Source organism: Parasteatoda tepidariorum, chromosome 12, assembly GCF_982258835.1.
Source record: "Parasteatoda tepidariorum strain Cologne lab strain chromosome 12, Ptep-v5.0, whole genome shotgun sequence".
NCBI classification, from domain to species: domain Eukaryota; kingdom Metazoa; phylum Arthropoda; class Arachnida; order Araneae; family Theridiidae; genus Parasteatoda; species Parasteatoda tepidariorum.
The window spans coordinates 15,625,825-15,646,012 of record NC_141766.1 but is presented as its reverse complement, the minus strand read 5'-3'; the positions used below and the strand labels follow the sequence as shown (position 1 = coordinate 15,646,012).

At 32.9% G+C, this 20,188-nt stretch overlaps 1 protein-coding gene across 2 annotated transcripts; it reads left to right on the top strand.

The window, feature by feature from the left end:
* Positions 1-2,986: 2,986 nt before the first annotated feature.
* On the top strand, positions 2,987-19,808 carry LOC107438130 (phenoloxidase-activating factor 3). Of its 2 annotated transcripts, XM_016050320.3 has the most exons (7): positions 2,987-3,280; positions 8,623-9,486; positions 12,109-12,179; positions 12,663-12,751; positions 14,605-14,861; positions 18,354-18,499; positions 19,571-19,808. In XM_016050320.3, exons 1-7 carry the CDS (start codon positions 3,184-3,186, stop codon positions 19,727-19,729), a joined length of 1,683 nt encoding a protein of 560 aa, XP_015905806.1. In that variant the 5' UTR covers positions 2,987-3,183; the 3' UTR covers positions 19,730-19,808. The 2 variants fall into 2 exon arrangements, with proteins under 2 accessions (XP_015905806.1, XP_071044169.1); XM_071188068.2 differs by lacking the exon at positions 18,354-18,499 and having other exon boundaries at positions 3,004-3,280.
* The last annotated feature ends 380 nt before the right edge of the window (positions 19,809-20,188 follow it).

Here is a 20,188-nt window from a genome sequence, read left to right as displayed (position 1 = left end):
GTAATTTCAGTTGTATAAGCTTGAAAATGAGACCCTGATGCCAAACTCGGTCAAAAGCCTTTGCAATATCAAGCATCAGTAGTGCTGAACTCTGTTTGTTATGGAGTCCACGACCAATATAGTCGACAATTCTGAGGAGCTGTTTGGTTGTGTCAAGATGCTTCCGAAAGCCATACTGCTCATCTGGTAGTGAAGTAAGGTTAGGCTTGATTCTTGTGTAGATAATTTCTTCCATGAGCTTTCCTAAGTTGCACAAGAGACTGATGGGTCTGTAACTTTCAGGTAAAGTAGGATCTTTGCTGGGTTTAAGGAAAAGTATGACATTTGCGTTCTTCCAGGCATCAGGGAAGTAGTCTAAGATAAAGCAAGCATTGTAGATATGAACTATTAGTTTTATATACTGTTTTGGTAGTAGCTTGATCATCTTGTTTTTGATATTATCACAACCAGGAGCTGTTTTTATTTTTAGTTTTTTAATGTGATTTATAACTTCTTCGGTGTTGGTCGGTTCAATTATCTCTGGAGATGAATGCGTTAAGTTGAATTGCTTGACATCTTCGATAACCAAGTTATGATTGTTCAGATTGAAGTCCGGGTTTGGAGAAAATTGTTTTTCTAGAGAGTCAGCAAAAGTTTCAGCTTTATCTTGAGCTGTGAAGACATACCCGGTATCTTTATGTAAAGGTTTATCCACTTGAGGTGTGGCTTGAAGTGCTTTTATCATACTCCAGACAGAATTATACTCCGTGCTGAGCGATTCAATTTTATCTACCCATTGTCTTCTTCTGTAATAACGACATTTCTTGTGTATTTGCTTGTTAAGATTAATCATCTCATCTCTGTAGTCTGGATCAGAAGTTTTATGGTATTTCTTTCGGCACCAGTTTCTTTGTTTGATCAAAAACTTGATTTCAGGTGGAAGTTTAAGATGATTTGAAGCGAGTTTTTTTTATGTAGTTGATTTATTATAGGCAGTTATTATATCATTCCGAAGAACAGCAATTTATGCATCAATTTCTTCGGTAGTCTTTAGAGCAACAAGGTTTGGTTTATTTAATGTGAGAATATTTTGAAAAAGATTCCAGTCAGTTCTAGTGATCTGCTTACTCTCCTGTGTTAAGGATATCCCAATCGAGATGTAGACTGGAGGATGATCAGAAGGAAGATAATGCATTTATAACGTCAGCTGCTATGGGTGCATTCAAATTGGAAATAGCGAAATCAAGAATGTCCGGTCTTTGATTCCTCATGTTTGGTAGATATGTAGGACATAATGGCGCGATAACAGTGAGTGCGTGCTTATTCACAAGATTCTTGAGCTGTAGTCCGTTGCGGTTGGTTCTGTTGCATCCCCATGTTGTGTGTTTCGAGTTAAAATCTCCAGTTACAATTGTCTCCATGTTTGTTGGGAAAAGTTGTCTGATGTCATCGTCTGAGAGAGTATTACCTGGAGTTGTAAATTCCAGTGATCTTGATGTTTTTGTTATCGTAGTTAAGAAAAATTGAGATTTGTTCATATCCAGCTTGGTTAGATTTGTTAAATTCGGTTGTCATTAGGCTATTCTTCGCCAGGAGAGCAACTCCCCCACCTCTGAAATTCCTGTCACACCTGTAGGTCGTATAGTTGGCAACTTTTATGTGATGCTGTTTGTTAAGATGAGTCTCTGTGATAATCATAATATCTGGGTCAAACTCAGAAATAAAGTCTTTAAGTTCGTGTATTTTGTTAAAAATTCCATTTGCATTCCAGTTTATAATGTGAAGTGGTGCTTTACGAGAAGTGGCTTTATTCATTAGTTGTTGAGGATTTGGTTGATTTTACGGCTTCTGCTGTTGCTTTTAGTTGGCGAATTAGATTGAATCCTTCATTGTTTTTTAAAATTTCTACAAAGTTTTTAAGTTCGTTCAGGATTATGTGTGCTTCTTGGACCAGACTTCTGTCTTCCTGCTGGGCATTTTGAAGACCCCGAATCTTAGCTTCTTTAAGGGTTGAGGCATATGTTGCAGTTGGAGCAGTTCTATTTCGGTAGACTTCGTTATTTTGGTTATTGGAGCTGTAACTATGTCTGGATTCAACTTGTGGATATTTAGAACATTGTTTATAATTTGAAGGGTGGGGGCCACCACAATTGGCACACTTGGCCGGAGTATCTTTGGATTTTTGGCAGATATATGTTAAGTGCCCTTCACCGCACTTTAAGCACTTAGGAGCATGTCTGCATAAGTGTTGAACGTGATTAAAATTAATTCTGACATCTATGGCACTGTGTCACACCACCGCGCTCTTTGTAGTTGTCTACTGTGATTATTAAGTTCCTAAGTCTCGTGAGGTCGTAAATCTCCTTGTTGTGATTATTCTTTGGTATTGTCACTATCACTCTAATCTAACTCTTAATCGTTTGTTTACATAACAATGAGAAAAAGGACGTTTTTCCATATTCACATATTATGCTAGTTAGTGAGCTCGATGCGAAGAATTGCTTATGCATCCTAATCAAAGTCCCTCAGTGGACTGGTCGTTAAGATACGGTTCCCACAAGATCACAGAAGTCAAGCATCACTGGCTGCGGTCAGTGTGAGGGTAGGTGACCACTTGGATTAGTCTGCGTAGGGACCGAGGGTGTGAGGTATTGGTCCTCGTGAAACTGTTCTACTGTAAAGTGCTTGACTTCGCGTGCAACTCGTCGGGCTGCCGAAGCGGGTTGCTATCCCCTCTGCCGAGGATCAAAATTGTGATGGCATCGGATCATCCTCAGGGATGTTTCCCAGACCGTCGCCAATAGCCCATTGTGCTACTCTAGTGCTACGTAAATGAACTACAACAACAGCATCATATTCAAGTATACGAAGAACATACAGCACAAATTAAAGAACGACAGCTTAAAGATATATCCAGACTTACGGTGGGATTCGAACCCGCTACCTCTACGGATACCTCTCGGCTTCGGAGGGCATCTAGCATTGAAAAAAATTAACCTTTTTCAACTCTTTGCTCACAGCAACAGTTTTGACGATTCGAGGCTCACTCTACTGTCTTCGTGTCACAAATCTCATCCATTGACTCGTACAATTCAGCATTTAATACTTATATTTTGTTTTATCAGTGAATTTTTATCCTGTGTTCTCTCCATTTACTTTTTCCATAGCATAAAATCTTCCAATGCAAAATAAATATTTGAAATCATGTGGTTCTTCCAAGTGTTTGTGATTTTTTCGGTTTTTTTGTGGAAAGTAGATTCAAAATCCATCGACAAGAAACAGGATTTGATTTTTCCACAGGGTAAGATATCTTTGTTAATTTAAAAAAGCAAATATAAGAAAAATTATGCTGTATTTCTAGCTAAATGTTATTTAAAACTTTTAACATAAAAAGAACATTTTCACTATAGCTCAAGTAAACCTGAATTTCGGAATGTGTGGGTGTTTAATGCGTGGCCCACTGACAAAATGGTTTGCTGAGTTATCTCAATAATCAGTTTAAAATAAGAGTTTGTAATAATGAAAAGACAGTAATTATTCAGCCAATTATTTCAGACCATAAATAAGAATGCAAAATTTGAGTCGAATACTTAATTGCAGTACTTATATGCCGTAAATTTTAAAAGTGGTGTAAGCAAGACGTTTTTTAGAAGTTATTTTTTGAATGAAATTAAAATGTTGAATAAGGTAAATCAATTTGGGTGATGGTTTTAACACTATAATTTGATAAAACATCAAACTTGAACAATGATTATTAACAGGGCTAGAATGTTGATAAATTTCTTTCTAACTCACTGATTCAATAATCATTGCCTCACTAACTCAATCGTTCAATAAAGTGAATCTATGATTCAAAAGCAAATCAATCTTCAATAGTTTGATGAAAAGCGCTTCATATTTTTAAATCAATTTTACAGTAAAAAGAAAGAAACGTTTAAAAATACAAAAAATTTTATAAACCTTTTAACCATGTTGAATTTTAACTTCAAATTTTACTAAAAAAAATACGTCAATGTTTTAAAATCATTCTGAAAAATTTGAAAGTTTTACTCCTGTTTAACTAAAATGCCGAATGTAAAGTCAGCAGAAATTGAATATAATAGTAGTTAATTTAGCTTTTAGTGTCCTTCCGAAGTTGAAATTTAAAACATTCTTTCCACGATCGTAGAAATTCTGGTATATAAAATCAGCCGCGTTATAAAATCAAATGGCCTCAGAACGATTTTGATTTTAATACGTGGAGAATAATCAAATTTCTGCAATACTTTATTTGAAAATAAATTTTTATGGGTACAAATATTGAGTGCCAAAATTATAATCAATCTAGTTTTTCATGCGTTTTTTCATGAAATATGTCATTTTTATTCTTTAATTTTCGAAAGCATTTTTTAATCAATTCTGTAAGGTAGTTTAAGGGACGGAAAGTTCCCTCAGCATATAACGCAATTATGGATTAGTTTGACCATATGTGGAAGTAGATTTGTCAGGATAATTTACTCCTTGTCTTCTATGATTGGTATGAAACAAGGTTTTTTATGTGAACAATCCCATCCATTATGTAGCAGTTGTTGCATCTTATCCATTAGAAATAAATTAGTTGCCCGTGAGCTCCTTATTCTGGACACAGTTCAAAACGCGTGCTTACGGAAGTGGACACAGTTCAAAATGCGTGAAAACGAAAATTAACAAAGCATTTGATTCCGTTTTTCAAGCTTTTAAAAGTAGTGTTCCTTATTTTAAAGAATAAACTACTTAAACCAAATAAATTCATAATGTGATATCATCGATTAATTTTATTTTTTTATAAAGCACTTTAAAAGTACACTTTTTTACAAGATTGTAACGGGTCCTATAAATTTATAATAGTGGTAGTAAATTATGTTGCACTTCAGATTTTTAAATCTCACTTTATGGTTGAGTTTTAAATAAGAAGAAATCACTTGAAATGTTACAATTGTTATATATCTAGCTGCAACAATCCCGAAGTCCAGAACTACACCCCGTAATTATTATGCTTAGCTTTAAAATAAGTAAAGAAAAGTAAGCAAGTAATTTCGAGTTTGGCGGTAAAATTTTGGTTGAAGATTGAAAGGACGCTTATTAAGCTATCTGTTTTCATAATCAAGCATTTCGAGCTGTGTCCAGATTTAAAAATTCACCAATCATCTGTAATTATGAAAATAAGTTTTAAAAGTTCAATTTCTTACTCAGAAATGGGAGCAATTTTTTTCATAAACTTTTGAAGTAATATAATTTTTTTCATAAACTTTTGAAATAAACTGTGACAGGATTATATTTTTTCTAATAACTTCATCAAAATGTCTAGTTTAAAAAATTTCCTTTTTTCTTTAAGGAAAGAATCGATACAGGGAAAATTCAATTTTTCCAAAAATGTATTAAAACTGAAAATGATGACGGAATTAATGGTAGGATTAATTGATAAATTTTCGTATTAACATCGAAAAAAATCTAAAAGGGGAATTTCAAAATGTTTTTTACCTAATTGTTCATTCTGCCATTCATTTGCAATATTCTTGACCAAACTAAAAGTGGGAGTCATAAGTTTAAATCTAAGTTTTCTTCTTCCATTGCTTAATGAACGAAGTTCTTAAAAAGTAATAAAAAAATAGTATATCTCTATGCACTAAAATGTTTAAAAATATTTTTAAATTTTGTAAAAATATAGTTATGAGTAAAATTTAGAATAAATTTTGCATAAAATGCTTTTGAAATATATTTTTAAAGAAATAAAAATTAAAAATAATTCATGAAATGTTATAAAAAAAGTTGCACGAAATGCTTTTATTTCAAAATAATTTGCATTTTCAACATTTTGAAATAATTATTAGTTCTAATTCTTATTTAGAATCACTTGTTTTAACCCTCCAAACGTTGAGACCTTGGGTAAAATTGTGCAGAAATTTTTCTGCTACGCACTATTTTCCTATTCAATAACAGAAAAAACCGGTTTCTTGAGGCGAGAAAGCTCCTATCTTAAACTTCGGAAAAACCAGAACTAACACTCAAAGGATTAAAATTGTTTTTTGTTTTTTTAATTTGCGCAATGGTGGAACAGAGAAGAAATAAAAGCTTGCATTATAATTTTGACCAACTACAGCCAAGTTTAAAATTTCAACAAAAAAGAGCGTATCGTTAAAAGCCGTAGGATAGTAAATTAGCACCAGTTGCGGACCACCATCACCTGCGATGCAGTGTTTACGAACAGAGTAGCAATATCTTTGAAAGAGAGAACTGTTTGTATACTCCATGAAAATTTAGTTCTATATGTAAGATGACGATTCATTAAGACAATGGAAAAACCAATAAGGATGATACTTTAATATTTAACAAAAGCTCATGTAGACGCGAGTCGAGTCGCACAGGTTTGCTTATACAGTCCTTGGCCAAATTATTAGACAACCTCTAAGATTCTATGTAAAATCTTAATTATCAGGTGATACTATACAGCATTGTTTTTTACGCCACTGAAACAGATTTGCACTTGCTTACGTTCGTGTATTAATTGGTTGAATTAGATCATAGATAATAGATTCGACGATAGGATAAATTAGACGATATATTAGATAAATATAGAATATTTATTGTATCAGGGGTCCCCAACCCTATGCCCGCGGGCACCATGGCGCCCGTCGATCGATCTAGGTGCGCCCGCTGCTTGTGCCCAACGATAAAATATTACAGTTTTCCATTTTTCCAATAAATGCTATGCAAATACATACTGAAGTACGCTGGTTCAGTAAAGGCAAAGTACTTGAAAGATTTCTACATTTAATTGGAGAAATAAGAAATTATCTTGCAGACAAAAATCAAACATTTTTACAACTAAGAGGCTCTTTGGCTAGCAGATTTGTCTTTCATAACGGACATAATGGAAAAACAAAATAATTTAAACTTGGAGCTGCAGGGAAAGGACAAACATAAATCAAAAATGATAGAAGCTATAAACTTGTTCTGAGCTAAGCTTGTTTTGTGGATATCACATTTGAAAATGAGTCTTGTGCATTTTCTAAACATGAAAAAAATGATAGGTGACAGTGAAATTGACTTATTAACATTTGTCATCAACCTCCAATTGCTTAAAGATCAATTTAAAAAGCGCTTTCACCAATTTAATATCATCGAACCTTTGATAACTTTTTTGTTAATCCTTTTACCAACCAAATAAACGTAACCGTTATAACAACATACATTTCAGAATTTCTTCAAGTAAAGCGAGATGAATTGGAGATAGAAATTGTGGATCTTCAGAATGATATTATCCTCAAAACTTTTATATCACATGAGAAATTTTGGAATATAATTGAAGTAATAAATTCCATTTTTGAAAACAGCATCATATTCTCTCAATTGTGTAGCGCTGGCCAGCGAAATGCCATGCCAAACAACACATTGACTGTATTTTATAAATAATTTTTATACTTCATATGTTTGGAAAGCAATTTAGTAATCCTTTATTTTACACAAGAATATTAATACTAATTATATTTTTAATATATTAGTACTAATTATATTTTTATTTAATTAATTTTGAAAATTAAATTTCTTGTACACTATATGTAGTGTGTATTATTACCTATGTCTACCAACTATAAATTTATCTTGAAAAATTAAATGGTGCCCGCCATTCGACCGATATTCTGGTATTTGCTCTTAGGTACAAAAAGGTTGGGGACCACTGGTATAAGTTATTATATTATGATAATTAGACCAAATTGTTCGACGCATTGTAGGGTTTTAATAATTACATGTTTTACACGAGTTTATATGCGATACTTTTCTATTTAAACACACATGTAATGGGTTTTTATTGAAATTTTTTATATACTTTCTATTTGCATTAATCTATTATTTTTTTAACGTATTGCACTACAATGTTAACTACTTGATACACGAACATAAACGAGTGCAAACCGGTTTCAGTCGCGTAAAAACAATAACGTTGTTTAGTATCACCTGATAATTAAGATTTCCGTAGAATCTAATAGTGCGTCTAATAATAGGCCAGGAACAGTAGAACTCACTCTTTCTTTACATCCGTCGCCAATAGCCCATTGTGCAGCTCTAGTGCGACGTAAAGTAACAACAACAACTTTCTTTACATCAAAATAGTTCTAACAGCGGAGGAAGCGACATCTATTGGCCTTAGAGCAGCGATGGGTCAGGGGATACAGCGTTCGCCTTCCAATAAGGTGAACCGGGGTTTGATCCCGGCAATGGCTGATCGATACGAATTCCGCATCCGGGTTGCACCAACCACAGTGCTGATGTAAAAATATCCTTAGTGGTAGACAGATCATGAGTTAGTCCCCTTGCCGTCTGGTTAACCGTGGGAGGTTCTCGTGGTCTTCCTCTCCATGTAACGCTAATGCGGGTTAGTTCCATCAAAAAGTCCTCTATGAAGGTAAATTTCTCCCTATACTTGATCCAGGAGTTTTCTTGTCTTCAGGATTGGGTCCAAAATTACAAGGCTACGGAGGTGAACTTTAGCTGTCGTAAACCCAAAAACTTGGGTCGGTTGCAATTATTAAATAAAATATAAAATCTATTGGCCTTTGTTGGTTTTTTTCACACAGGCGTTGTTTCGTTTGTCACACATATATAAATATTTTTTTCCCTTTTCAGATTCTGTTTTAAAGGGAAGTTACGTACCTTTGATAGACGGACAACCGATATTTATTCCCCAAGAATTCGCTGAACCTAGTGAAGTTTTAGATCTGGGAGAGTCTGATAACAAATTTGTAACAGAGAGGACTTTAAAAGTCGATCAAAGCAACAATTTTGAAACTTCTGAACTAAAAATGGATGAAGTGTTTTACATCGCTGAAAAAAAGTATATTAAAGTACCTAATATTCAAAAAACTTTGCCAAATTATAAAGGTAATAAGAAAAATAAACAGGAAGCTGTAAAAGGTGCAGAGAAAATATCGAAACCAAATCCTAATAAACCGGATACAAAACCGGAGAAGGACTTGGAAAAATTGTCGGAACCAAAGAATAATTCGAATAAACGTTCAAAAATTTGTAAAGTAAAACCTAAAGTTTCAGAGACTAAAAAAGAACTTTCAACAGAATCTCAAGATATTTTACTGAATGAAAAAGTAGATTTTCAGGGCAGAAACAATGCCAATCAAAATGTTTTGAATGAAGATAGTTTAATTGAATCAGAAGAGCACTTTACTTTGCAAGATGAAGTAAGAAGCATGCTTGGTCCAAATTTTAAATCTTTTGTATTTAATCCTCTTGCATCTTCCGAATCTAAGTTTCAAGAGTGTCAAACATCTAAAAATGAATCGGGTGTTTGTAGATATGTGCAACATTGCTTTCTACCAAGTATTTTAAGTTCACTTCAACAATTTATGAATAATGTATGCATCATTGAGAGCAGATTCATTGGCGTTTGTTGTCCAAATTTTCCTATTCAAGCAATATCTATTGACTGGCAAGATAATCAGGAAAAGTTTGATGATCAAGTAAATACTACTGGAGGTAAGTTTTTTTTTTAATTATTCATTCAAAATATTCTGTAATTACCCCCTTAACCCTTTCGGAATCATGACTTTATGTACATGTTGACTTGATCTTCCCTTCACGGCCTTGGTATTCTGTGAATGAGACGAGCTTTTTCGACACTAGCAGCTCTTGATTAAAATGAAGTGATTTCAATTATTTTAATTTATTACGTATTTTAATTTTTTAACAGCAGCATTAAATGGAGGAAGAAGTCAGCAATAATTTCGTATAATGTCTCACTAATGATTAATAGTCAATATGCGCTTTAGGTTCCGAGTATTTTTCTTTCTTTATTTTTATTTCTATCCCTAAAATCGGTTCATTTAAATAACTGCATGCATTCGGTTTTTTCGAGTCCAGCAGTGAACTAATATCAAAGGCACTGTTTCCAGTAGAGCACCGAAGTCAAACATCATTGGTTGCGGTCAGTAATCGGGTGGATGATGCACTTTGATCAGCCTGCGAAGGGACCGAGGGTGCGTGGTGTCCTCGTTAAACTGTTCTACCATAAAGTGCTCTACTTCACTAGCAGGTCGTCGGGGTACCATAGCAGAGGAGTCATTCCCTCTGCTGAGGACCCAAGTTGAGATGGCACGTCTTCGAATCATCCTCAGGTATGTTTCCCAAACCGTCCCCAATAGACCATTGCGTAGCTCTAGTGCGATGTTGATAAAGTACCTACCTGCCTCTGCTTTTTGCAGGGGATTAGTGAATTAGGCACGAGAATTATTTCAATCAGGGTTTGTTTATATTTTGTCGAAGTGTGAAAAAAATGGAATGCTTATCGGTTAATGTAGATTTGTCATTTGCAGTTTGAGACTTGTTGTTTGGATCAGATTTGCAGTTTTTTTTTAAATATCGTGATCTCCCTATATGGAAAAATGCTTTATGGTTCAATGGATAAATTTTAAAATAGCAAAATACTGAGGACTGCGAATTTGGGACATTTCACGTTACGTATTTACTTTAAGGTTAATTTTGGCGTCATGATCTTGAGTCTACCTAGAACATTTCACCCTTGGCTTAATCATAACTCTAGTTTCATTACATTCACTCTCGGTATTTAGAAAAATTAAATAACAAAAAGAGACACCTTGATCGTTTTTACCCTACTTTGTAAGCCTACCCATTATTTTTGACCATTAGCGCTGAGATGAATTCCTCTTAACATGAAATTATTTTCTAAGAGCTGAAACTTTTATTTGATAACTGTTAATAGCCGACCCAACTGTTTGGGTTTACGACTGCTAATGTTCAACTCCTTAGCCTTGTAATTTTGAACCCAATCCAAAAGACAAGGGAACTCCTGGATCAAGTATTGGGAGAAATTTGCCTTCGTGGAGGGCTTTTTGATAAAACTAACCCGCATTTGCGTTACATGGAGAAAACCTCCCATGGTAAGCCTGACGGCAAAGAGACTCTAAGAAATGACCTCAGATTATTGATTTGAGGTACTACGCTTTGTAAAATTAATCTGTAGTTAAGAAAGTCTTCAACTTCGACATAAATAAAACTCGTTCTGCGAGCATACAATATTGAAGGAAATTTGCGCTTTATGATATTGAATAAAGCGAGAATCACTAAAAAACCTTAATACAGTTAATACACGTTAACTTTTCATACCTGATTATATTTCACTTTATATATACTATATATATTATGTAAGAACGGTGGCCATTTAATCACGAGATTGTTGCTGCAAAACACATTTTAAATTCGTTCATTTTTTAATCACCTTCAATATACACTCTATCCCTACAACGCTTCAATGGTCGAAACAGTACTGGAAGAAGTCTTCTCTTCCATGACGCAGCACCTTTTTTTTTCCCATTGGACTGAATTGGACTGAAAGCTTGATTTTGAAAATTGGAATGAAATCTTTTGAATTCCGATTTGATCTTGGGGTAATAAAGATATCATATAGAGCAAAGTCAGGCGATTAAAAGGATAATCAGACACAAGGATTTTATAATTGTCTGAAAACGTCTTGACAGACTGTTGAATGAGCTTGCTTATGGACAACTCGTCTTTACGCATTCTTTATAAATTCCTACAGTTTCAGCAATCACACCATTGGCCAGATCGAATCGGATGACCGATTTCTCATCCGTTTTAGATGTGGAAGTGTGACTTGATTAATCCTCAACGTCTTCTCAGCTATCTTAAAGACGCTTAAGTGAAAAATAAATTCACTGCTATACACTTTTTTAATAAGTTTCAGTAACACATTTCCCAAGTTTTATTTGAAATTTCACTACTACTACACTTCGAGTTTCTACCGACAAAACAAAGCTTTTTGCAAACGAAGGGCACAACTAAATTCTTTACACACACGGGAGGCTCACAAAAAAAAACTTTACACTACTGTTGTTGGTTTGTTGCGTTTGACAGGTGCATAGTTTTTCCATAGAAGCATCAGTCTCGTTGTTTAATAGTCACACCACGTATACCGAATTAAGAGAAATTTTTAAAGAGTTCATAATCCCTTAAATTATTGGAGCGTTTTCATGTAGTATGTATGTATGATCTGTTCCGTAGAGAAGCGCAATAACTGAGCAGAACATACTCTAATATCCTTAACTTTTTTTTCTTTCTAAGAATGTGGAGTTGGCACCAATACAAGAATAGTTGGTGGTTCAGATGCAAACAACAAAGCTTGGCCCTGGATGGTAAGATTATTTCATTTCATTGCATGTTCTAAATTACCCTAGTGGTACTTAAAAAATTTATAACACGAAAACAGTTTAGGTTATAGAACAGAATTACTATAGCAAATTTATGTGATAAGGCAACTTTTTCCTCTCAAAGTTCCTAATTTAAGCTCAAAAATTTCTTCTTAGAAGGATTCTGCTGGTAGTAAATGAAAAAAAGTGAAGGAACATCACAACTTTTCGAAAATTTGTTCTGAATGAAAATCACCTCTCACATTGTTTTTGAAATATCCACCACTGCTATTTTAAACTATTTTTCCTAAATTTATAGGTTTACTATGTCCAGCGCCATCTCTCATAAACACTTTTAACTTAATCCAAGAATCTGGAGTGAAAAGCTTTATGCCTTGTCATCTGTTTTTGCTGCAAGAATTGTTTAACCAAAATTTTTCATGTAATGTTTTTGAAAACCATGTTACATTTAATATTTAATTTTTGCAGGTTGCTTTAATCAATAATAAGAAATTTTACTGTGGAGGTGTCCTTATCAACGATCGCTACGTACTGACTGCTGCGCACTGCACATTTGGGTAAGTTCATAGTACAGGCTGTCTTAAATATGTAGCGACAAAGAAATCCATGGCCATCAGGAAGAAGTGACAATTGAGAGAATACAAAAGAATGGATAATTAGAACAAATTGGGAAGAAATTGTTACTCGTCATGATTAGTTGACGAGAACGGAGTCAGTCGATTCTTCAACTGTAGCGCAGACTAATCTTTCAGTCCATAACTGACCTTCCAACTTCCTGGCAGGAGATTTTCTTCAAATATTTAAAGTAGTAGCAATTTTTGAGATTTTTTAAACATTTGAATTAATATTGACTGCCGCGACATTTAAATTTTTCTGTGGTATGTAAAAAACCTGACTATTTGAAAGTGCTGGGAAAATTTTAAACAGGTTTGCATACCTGGTCATGCTTTCCCCACCGCCAAAAATGTTGAAAAGTGTTATAACTTGTGAGTTGGCAGGCTCGTGATACGCAATAGCTTGGAGGGCTCCCCACGGAAAGAAATCAAGATTAGCGAACGAAGTTCAAACTCTCCAGCAGATGATACACGCGTACGATGATAATTCCGATCTTACGTTTCTATGCGCCTGCGACATTCTCATGTTTACCCTTGAAAGATCGTTGCTATATTTTTGAAACACGCTGTATGTACAGTGGGTAAGAAAAGACAATTTAAATCAATCCCATGTATTTAATCATACGAAGTCACAATCTTATTTTTAGGGAAATTAAGGGTATAAGAACGAACTATATTACGTAATCAGACTAAAAATATTTTTCCGATATCTTTTCTCATATCGGAATCATATCAGGCAATTCTCATATCAGGCAATTAAGCTGTTTAAGCAGCCTAAAGAAGAGTTAAACATCCAAATATACTTTTAATCATAGATGTTTAATTTTCATTAACGAATTATTTCCTCTTCATGGTAATATCTACTGAATTGTAAAATGCAATTTCGTGACCCAATTGGAATTTAGGAATCAAAAGATAACGCAGGGGGAAAAACTGTGCATTAGTACAAATACTTGATTCGAATGTGGGAATTTCAAATCTGCAATCTGTTCCTCTGAGATCTAGTTTTTTTTTAAATAATATTTCTAGTCTTATTTTTTTTTACGAAATGTACAATTTTAAAAGCGTTATAAATAATAGGAGGTCGCAACAAGCTTCTAGAGAAGTTAACACTAGGAAGACTGAAACTTAGTATATACCTATATTGCCCAAAAGCAGTCAAAATGACTGGATTGTAAAGAAATAAACAATGTGTAAGGAAATTTGTTTAAAATTAATGTTTAATATTTTAAATATTTACAGTTATATAACAAATTATTAGTAAATATTAACTATAAAAAAATTATGTGTTGTACAAAATTCTAAGAAATTGTGTCATAATATACATCATTGTTCTTCTAATTGAAATTAAAAGCAGTCAAAATGACTTACTTAGGCAATCTAGTGTTAAAGTAACTGGATTAAAATGGTATTGAAACCAAAGTCCTGAAATGTCATCATACACCGCTAGGGGCACTTTTCTATTATGAACTATTTCTTCTGAACAGGTAATAATAGGGAAGCACCCCAAATCACGTAAGACATTTTCGAGCAGGGGCTTATGAATTCCGGAATCAGAATCTAGAAAAATTTTCTGAATTAGTCGTTGATTCCCCGTCAAGAAAACCCACTGGCAAGCGTAAATTTCTGCATTCTACATTTATGGTTTTGTCATTTAGCATTATTTGAGACACGTGTTTTGTATGAACCACCATTTCTCAATCCATTAATATTGACTCCTTGTACTAGAAAATACTATCATTAGATTTAAAGTTGTTCAGAGTGTTTTTTACAATTTAATTCGTTTCTACTTTTAGAGTGAAAAAGAATGAAATAATAGCTAGATTAGGAGACTTTGATTTGAGAAGTGATAAAGGTGAAGATTATAAAGTTGTAGAAATCAAAAGACATGGTCAATACAATCGTTTTACACTGAGAAATGATATAGCTTTGTTGAAGATACAAAAGCCTGTTGCATTTAATGAATTTACACAAACAGTTTGTTTTCCGGATCCAACTAAAAACTACACTGGAAGAATTGCAACTTTGGCAGGTTGGGGACGTCTTCAAGGAGGTAAGTGAATAAATTGAGTGCAAAATTGTCCCTGAACGGTTTAAAAGGACGCCATACGGCGGTAGAAAAGTTTCGTCTCGAATTCTCCTTCTCTTTTATTACTAATTTAAAGTGTAGAAAAAAATGAGTTCAGACTAATCTAGCCATGAAGTTTCAAATTCTGAAAAGAATATTTTAAAATATGCAATGGTAAATAAATTATGGGATGATAAACTTAGGATTGCGCTACGGAGAAGTTCTCTTTTAATAATTTGTTTGCATTTTAATATCTTGCAGAATTTTCTTTTCCTGTTAATGAAGCTTTATGACTTTAGATTTGTCTGAAGGAGAAAGATAATGTGAAAACAATTTTCTTCCGCCGTATGGCATCTTAAGAGGACTAGAGAGAAACCCTTTGAGTTGAATTCTGTTTCACATAACATAAGTAATTTCAATTCAATATGGAAAAAGGGAGTTCTAGTTGTTTGCATCTGAATATCTTGAAATCAAATTTTCAGGACTGAAATTTCATGATTTACGCTGCTTACCTGAACTCTTTTTCTCTGTGAATTAAATTTTAAAATGCCACTGTAGTCTAAGCAGGATTTGCCATGAAAAAGTCGTACATGGTGTAGCTTCCTCTTAAGTAAATTGTGCAAGTCCTTTCAGTGCGCTGAAAATTCATAGTTGACGTTTTTATAGATCAATTTAAATATTGAAAGAAAAAATTTGATCAGCTTTATCAAAATTAAAAATTTATTTCATCTAGTATAGATTTAAATGTATATTTCAAAATTTTATTAATGAATTTGATTTGAAATGCTGCGAAAATTGGATTTGACTTTAAAATAAATTTATATATGGATGATTTTTAAACGCATATTTTGTCCTCGACAAAGGCTGGGTATATATTACAAACAATGTCTTCAGTATCATACATATATCTTCAAAAATGAAGTGTTGTAGAGCTAGGATATACAAAAACAAAAGCTAACAAACTATTTCTGATAAAGGAAATAGAGGTGATAATTAGAAACACACGAGTTTCTTTAATCTACTAACACTTCTTAGAAACATGAGTTACCTTAAACTGGAAATCCGATCCTTAGTAGTCCGAACGTTGTAACATTCTTACTATCCACTTCATGTTCATTCCTTCGCACTAGTAAAGTGATTCTTGCTGTCTCTCTTCCAGGAGGTTGTTGTATCAACCTTGTATTTCGAACCACTTTATTCACCAATCATTCGACAGATAGCGTTTTTGTTTCTTGGTTTAAAGATTAATTTGTAACCCTTAATGTGTTTTTACTTAAATTTTGACAAGTATTCTAAAAATATATTAGGACAGTGATTATGCAGTACCCTGCAGGGTTAGATTTGAGCATTTTTGAAGTATCATTTTAAATCAAAATTGTCTTTCACGATAAGGTTTTCAGTCGTCTACTACTTATAGCGTAGAAATTTTAAATGTTTTAATCTTAAAACTGTTTTATTAACTTATATAATCTATTTTATGAATTATTTATAAACTTATATTAAATTTTTTCTGTAATTTTACTTAATTCATATCTTTTGTACTTTATCGATGCAAATTAACAAACAATTTATTCGTTGTTTCATAAATTTAATTTATCGATGAAAAATAACTATCAGTCTTAAGAATTTTTCTTAATTTATTACAATAATACTTTATTTTATAACCTTTGCTGAAAAGCCAACCCAATTTATGGGTTTACGACTACTAATGTTTAACTCCGTATGCTTGTGATTTTGAACCCAATCCAGAAGACAAGGGTACTCCAAGTTCAAGTATTGGGAGAAATTTTACCTTTGTGGAGGCCTTTTTTGATGGAACTAACCCGCATTTGTGTTACATTAGGAGAAGAAACCAAGATAACCTCCCATTGTTAGTCTGATGACAAGGGGACTCTAACCCATGATCCGTACACTTAGGATATTTCACGTCAGCACTGTAAGCGGTGCGAGCTGGGTGCGGAATTCGAACCCGGATCCCCTCAGTGGGAGGATCTATCCCCTGGAAAATCTGGCGCTTTACCGAGCATCTCCAGCAGTTTGTAATGAGCAAGGTTAATTAAGAAAATAGCCTGTATATTCGAATCTGACTTTCAGGCTTATTACTATCAGTCTACATGTCTTTAACGTGAAAACGTAAGACAAATTTCTTAGAATGAATTTTCTTAGCAATAAACCTTTAAGGCTATTTACAATAAGCATATCAGCGATGGCTAGTCAATAGAATTTTGCTAGCACTGACTCAGAAATAAAACTGATCTGTGATAGAATCTCTTTACCGTCGAGCTAACGATGGGAAATTTTCGTGGTTTTTTTTTTTCTTTGTGTAAAACAAAAACGGATTAGTTCCATCAAAAAGGCTAGTTTATCCGAATATTTGATGCCTAGTGTTCTAGTTTGCGTTCGCAATCACAAGACAACTGAGTTAAATGTTAATAGTCGCAAAAGCGAAAATAAGTTGGCTGTTGAACACCGGTTATATAACTAACCAAAAGTTCTCACCGTAATAAATCTATAAAGTGCCAAGCTGATTATTCAAGATTTTTCTCCTGAGCTAGGTGCATTGCAAAATGACGCAAATCCAGATTATTCAATTAACATACGACACATACATCTTTGGAAATGTCTTTTTTTCTTTAAAAAAAAAGTATTTCTATGACGCTTATGGAACTTCTCAAATAATTTGAACACGTGACGGAATAATTTATTTTTATAATTGCTGTTAAATTCTTTATACTGTTTGATTTAGTTCTCCCAATAAGCCAACTCTCTTCTGTAAAGAGAATGAATATAGTGAGTTAATCTCAGCACTGATCTAATTATGATAATGATTATGATCTAATTTTATGCTTGAAAAATTACTACCTAGGATTATGAAATATTTAAAAATCATTCCTTGATATAGTGATTAAAGTGAAAACTTTTCTTGCCAAACTTATTTCTAGTGAAATTTTTTGAATACAGATTTTTTATGTTCAAGAGATACTTTTAGGCTAATTAGTTCAGATAACAAAGTTTTCCTTCGGTACTCAAACAAGTTTTTTTTTTTTAATTTCTTTGTATCAGAAGATATCAGCCTAGAATTAAAATAAGCAGAGTTTGATATAAATTCTAACTGTTATGAAATTTCATTTCTGAAATAAATGAGTTGTAAACCAGGGGCGTCTATATGCATTCTAAAAAATAAACGTTTATTGAATTCGGAGGCAGTCGTATATTGAAAAACATTTGAGCAAAATTTTTAAAAATATCTAATTTAAATAATTGTATATTCTTCCTTAAATAATGGATACATCATAATGAATTTTTTCAGAAATAAGACTATTTTTTTTTTTAAAATTTATTGAAGGACATACAATAATCCCTATTTTATTTACGTTTTGATTACTTTCATAAGTATACAAGTAGGATCATTTTAATTAGATTATTTTTATTGTTTAGGTTCTCAATGTTTACAAGATTGTAATAACTTTATTTTAGGTGTTTCACCCTTTACAAGTGATGTTTTACAGGAAGTCGAATTTCCTGTTGTGACAAATGAAGAATGTGCACAGACTCACGGTTTGCCCATACCAGAATCATTGATTTGTACTTCAGCTCCTTCCAAAGATAAAAGTGCTTGTAACGTGAGCTATTTTTGTTATAATTTTAAGTAAAGCAACTTTAAAATTATTTCCAGGATATCAGCGTCCAATTTTTTATCTGTCCTTAAGAAGTTGAAAAAGTTATAGCAAAAGTAGGATTTCTTTTCACCACGCACCGAAATAAATATTTCGATAGATGCGAAATCATTGGTTTCGTCTTTATTGGTTTCGAAATATGGTAAAACCTGTGTTTCGTTTTAAATTTGAAATTGAAAGCTAATGAAGAAATTTGTGATTAATTTTATTCCAATATCAAAACTACTTTTTTTTTTTAAGGATCGCTGCTTAATTTTGCTGCTAGGAGCTTCTAGTTTGTTCGCAATGTTTTTTACTATTCTTAACAAGAAAGCTAATGTTTTAAAACACATTTATCTGACATACAGAATATCAGCGTGTTTGATACCCTGTTTAAACTTAAAGGTGTTTCTAAGAACCATCTTAACTCTTGTTAGCTTTGGAATTCCAGGAAGTTCTGATGTTTCGAACACCAATCTTCAACTGTGATTTTTAAGATTTCGGTAACTTTTATTCTATTAACTAAATGCAATGTGCAGACTTTTGTCTTCACTTTTGATAAAAGTTCTAAAAATGTACATCAACAGCGGTCTTTGCGTAACACCTTGTAAAATAGTATTAACTTCCTAAAAAGGCCAGTTATAACTATCTTAGTTTTTAAAGCCTATTTTTTTAGCAAAAGAATTAATTACTTAACAATATTTTTTGCATATAATAGATACTTTGAATGCAAAAGAAAAATACATTAAATTTTGAGATACATTGTCAATTATTACATACTAAGTTCAAAAATTTTTGACTCTCAGCCAATCTGATTGTTACTCGTATTACTTAACCATGGCGTATTTAAAGTATCTCTTGAGATTAACTTTCTAACTACATTTGATACAGATATTAAATTTTTGTCGCACAAACTGTTAAACTGTTCAAGCGCTGTTTAATTTTATTTACTTAAGTACCTTTACTTCAATATGATCACGATTTACTTCAATATGATCGCGTTTTTCTTCTATATTAATGTTTATAATAAATTTTCAGGGAGATTCTGGAGGTCCCCTTATGCTTTTGGATGATGAAAATCGTTGGAAAGTAATTGGAATTGTATCTTGGGGAAGACGTGGTTGTAATACGAAATTTCCATCCGTTTTCACTAGAGTAACTACTTACATGGATTGGATTAAACAACACGCAATTTAATCAAACTATTTTATCAAAACATACTTTTAAAATTTTTTATTCTAATGTATTTCTTTTAATAAACATATATTAAGCAGTGTTTGGATTTTTTTAACAATTTTCTGCTATTGCTTCTATTTTAGTGAACTCTGAACAAATGTTCATCAAAGATGCATATGAATCAACTAGAAAAAAATTATCAATAGACTTGTTTAAAGTGAGAAAATGAGACTGTTTTAGTAAAATACAGAAATATTTTGAAGTGATTGTCATTTCGCAGAAAAAAGACGAAAGTTTAAAAACTGATTAAACATATTCCCCATTTTAAACTAAAGATTTTCCTGTAATAAAAAAAAAATGTCTTTGTCAATGAGGCAGTAATAAAGAGTAAAAAAGTGTACAGTGAACAAAAACAACCCCCTCTAAAAAAACTTTTGATTTTCACTTACTAGGACTAATGGTTCGATGGCATGACCTTAA

What these genes read in the sequence shown, in the direction of transcription:
- LOC107438130 (XM_016050320.3), top strand. Translation starts at nt 3,184, where the DNA reads ATGTGGTTCTTCCAAGTGTTTGTGATTTTTTCGGTTTTTTTGTGGAAA. An exon ending in ACAAAGCTTGGCCCTGGATG is followed by an intron (nt 12,180 to 12,662) that starts GTAAGATTATTT and finishes TAATTTTTGCAG; the next exon opens with GTTGCTTTAATCAATAATAA. An exon ending in AAGATAAAAGTGCTTGTAAC is followed by an intron (nt 18,500 to 19,570) that starts GTGAGCTATTTT and finishes ATAAATTTTCAG; the next exon opens with GGAGATTCTGGAGGTCCCCT.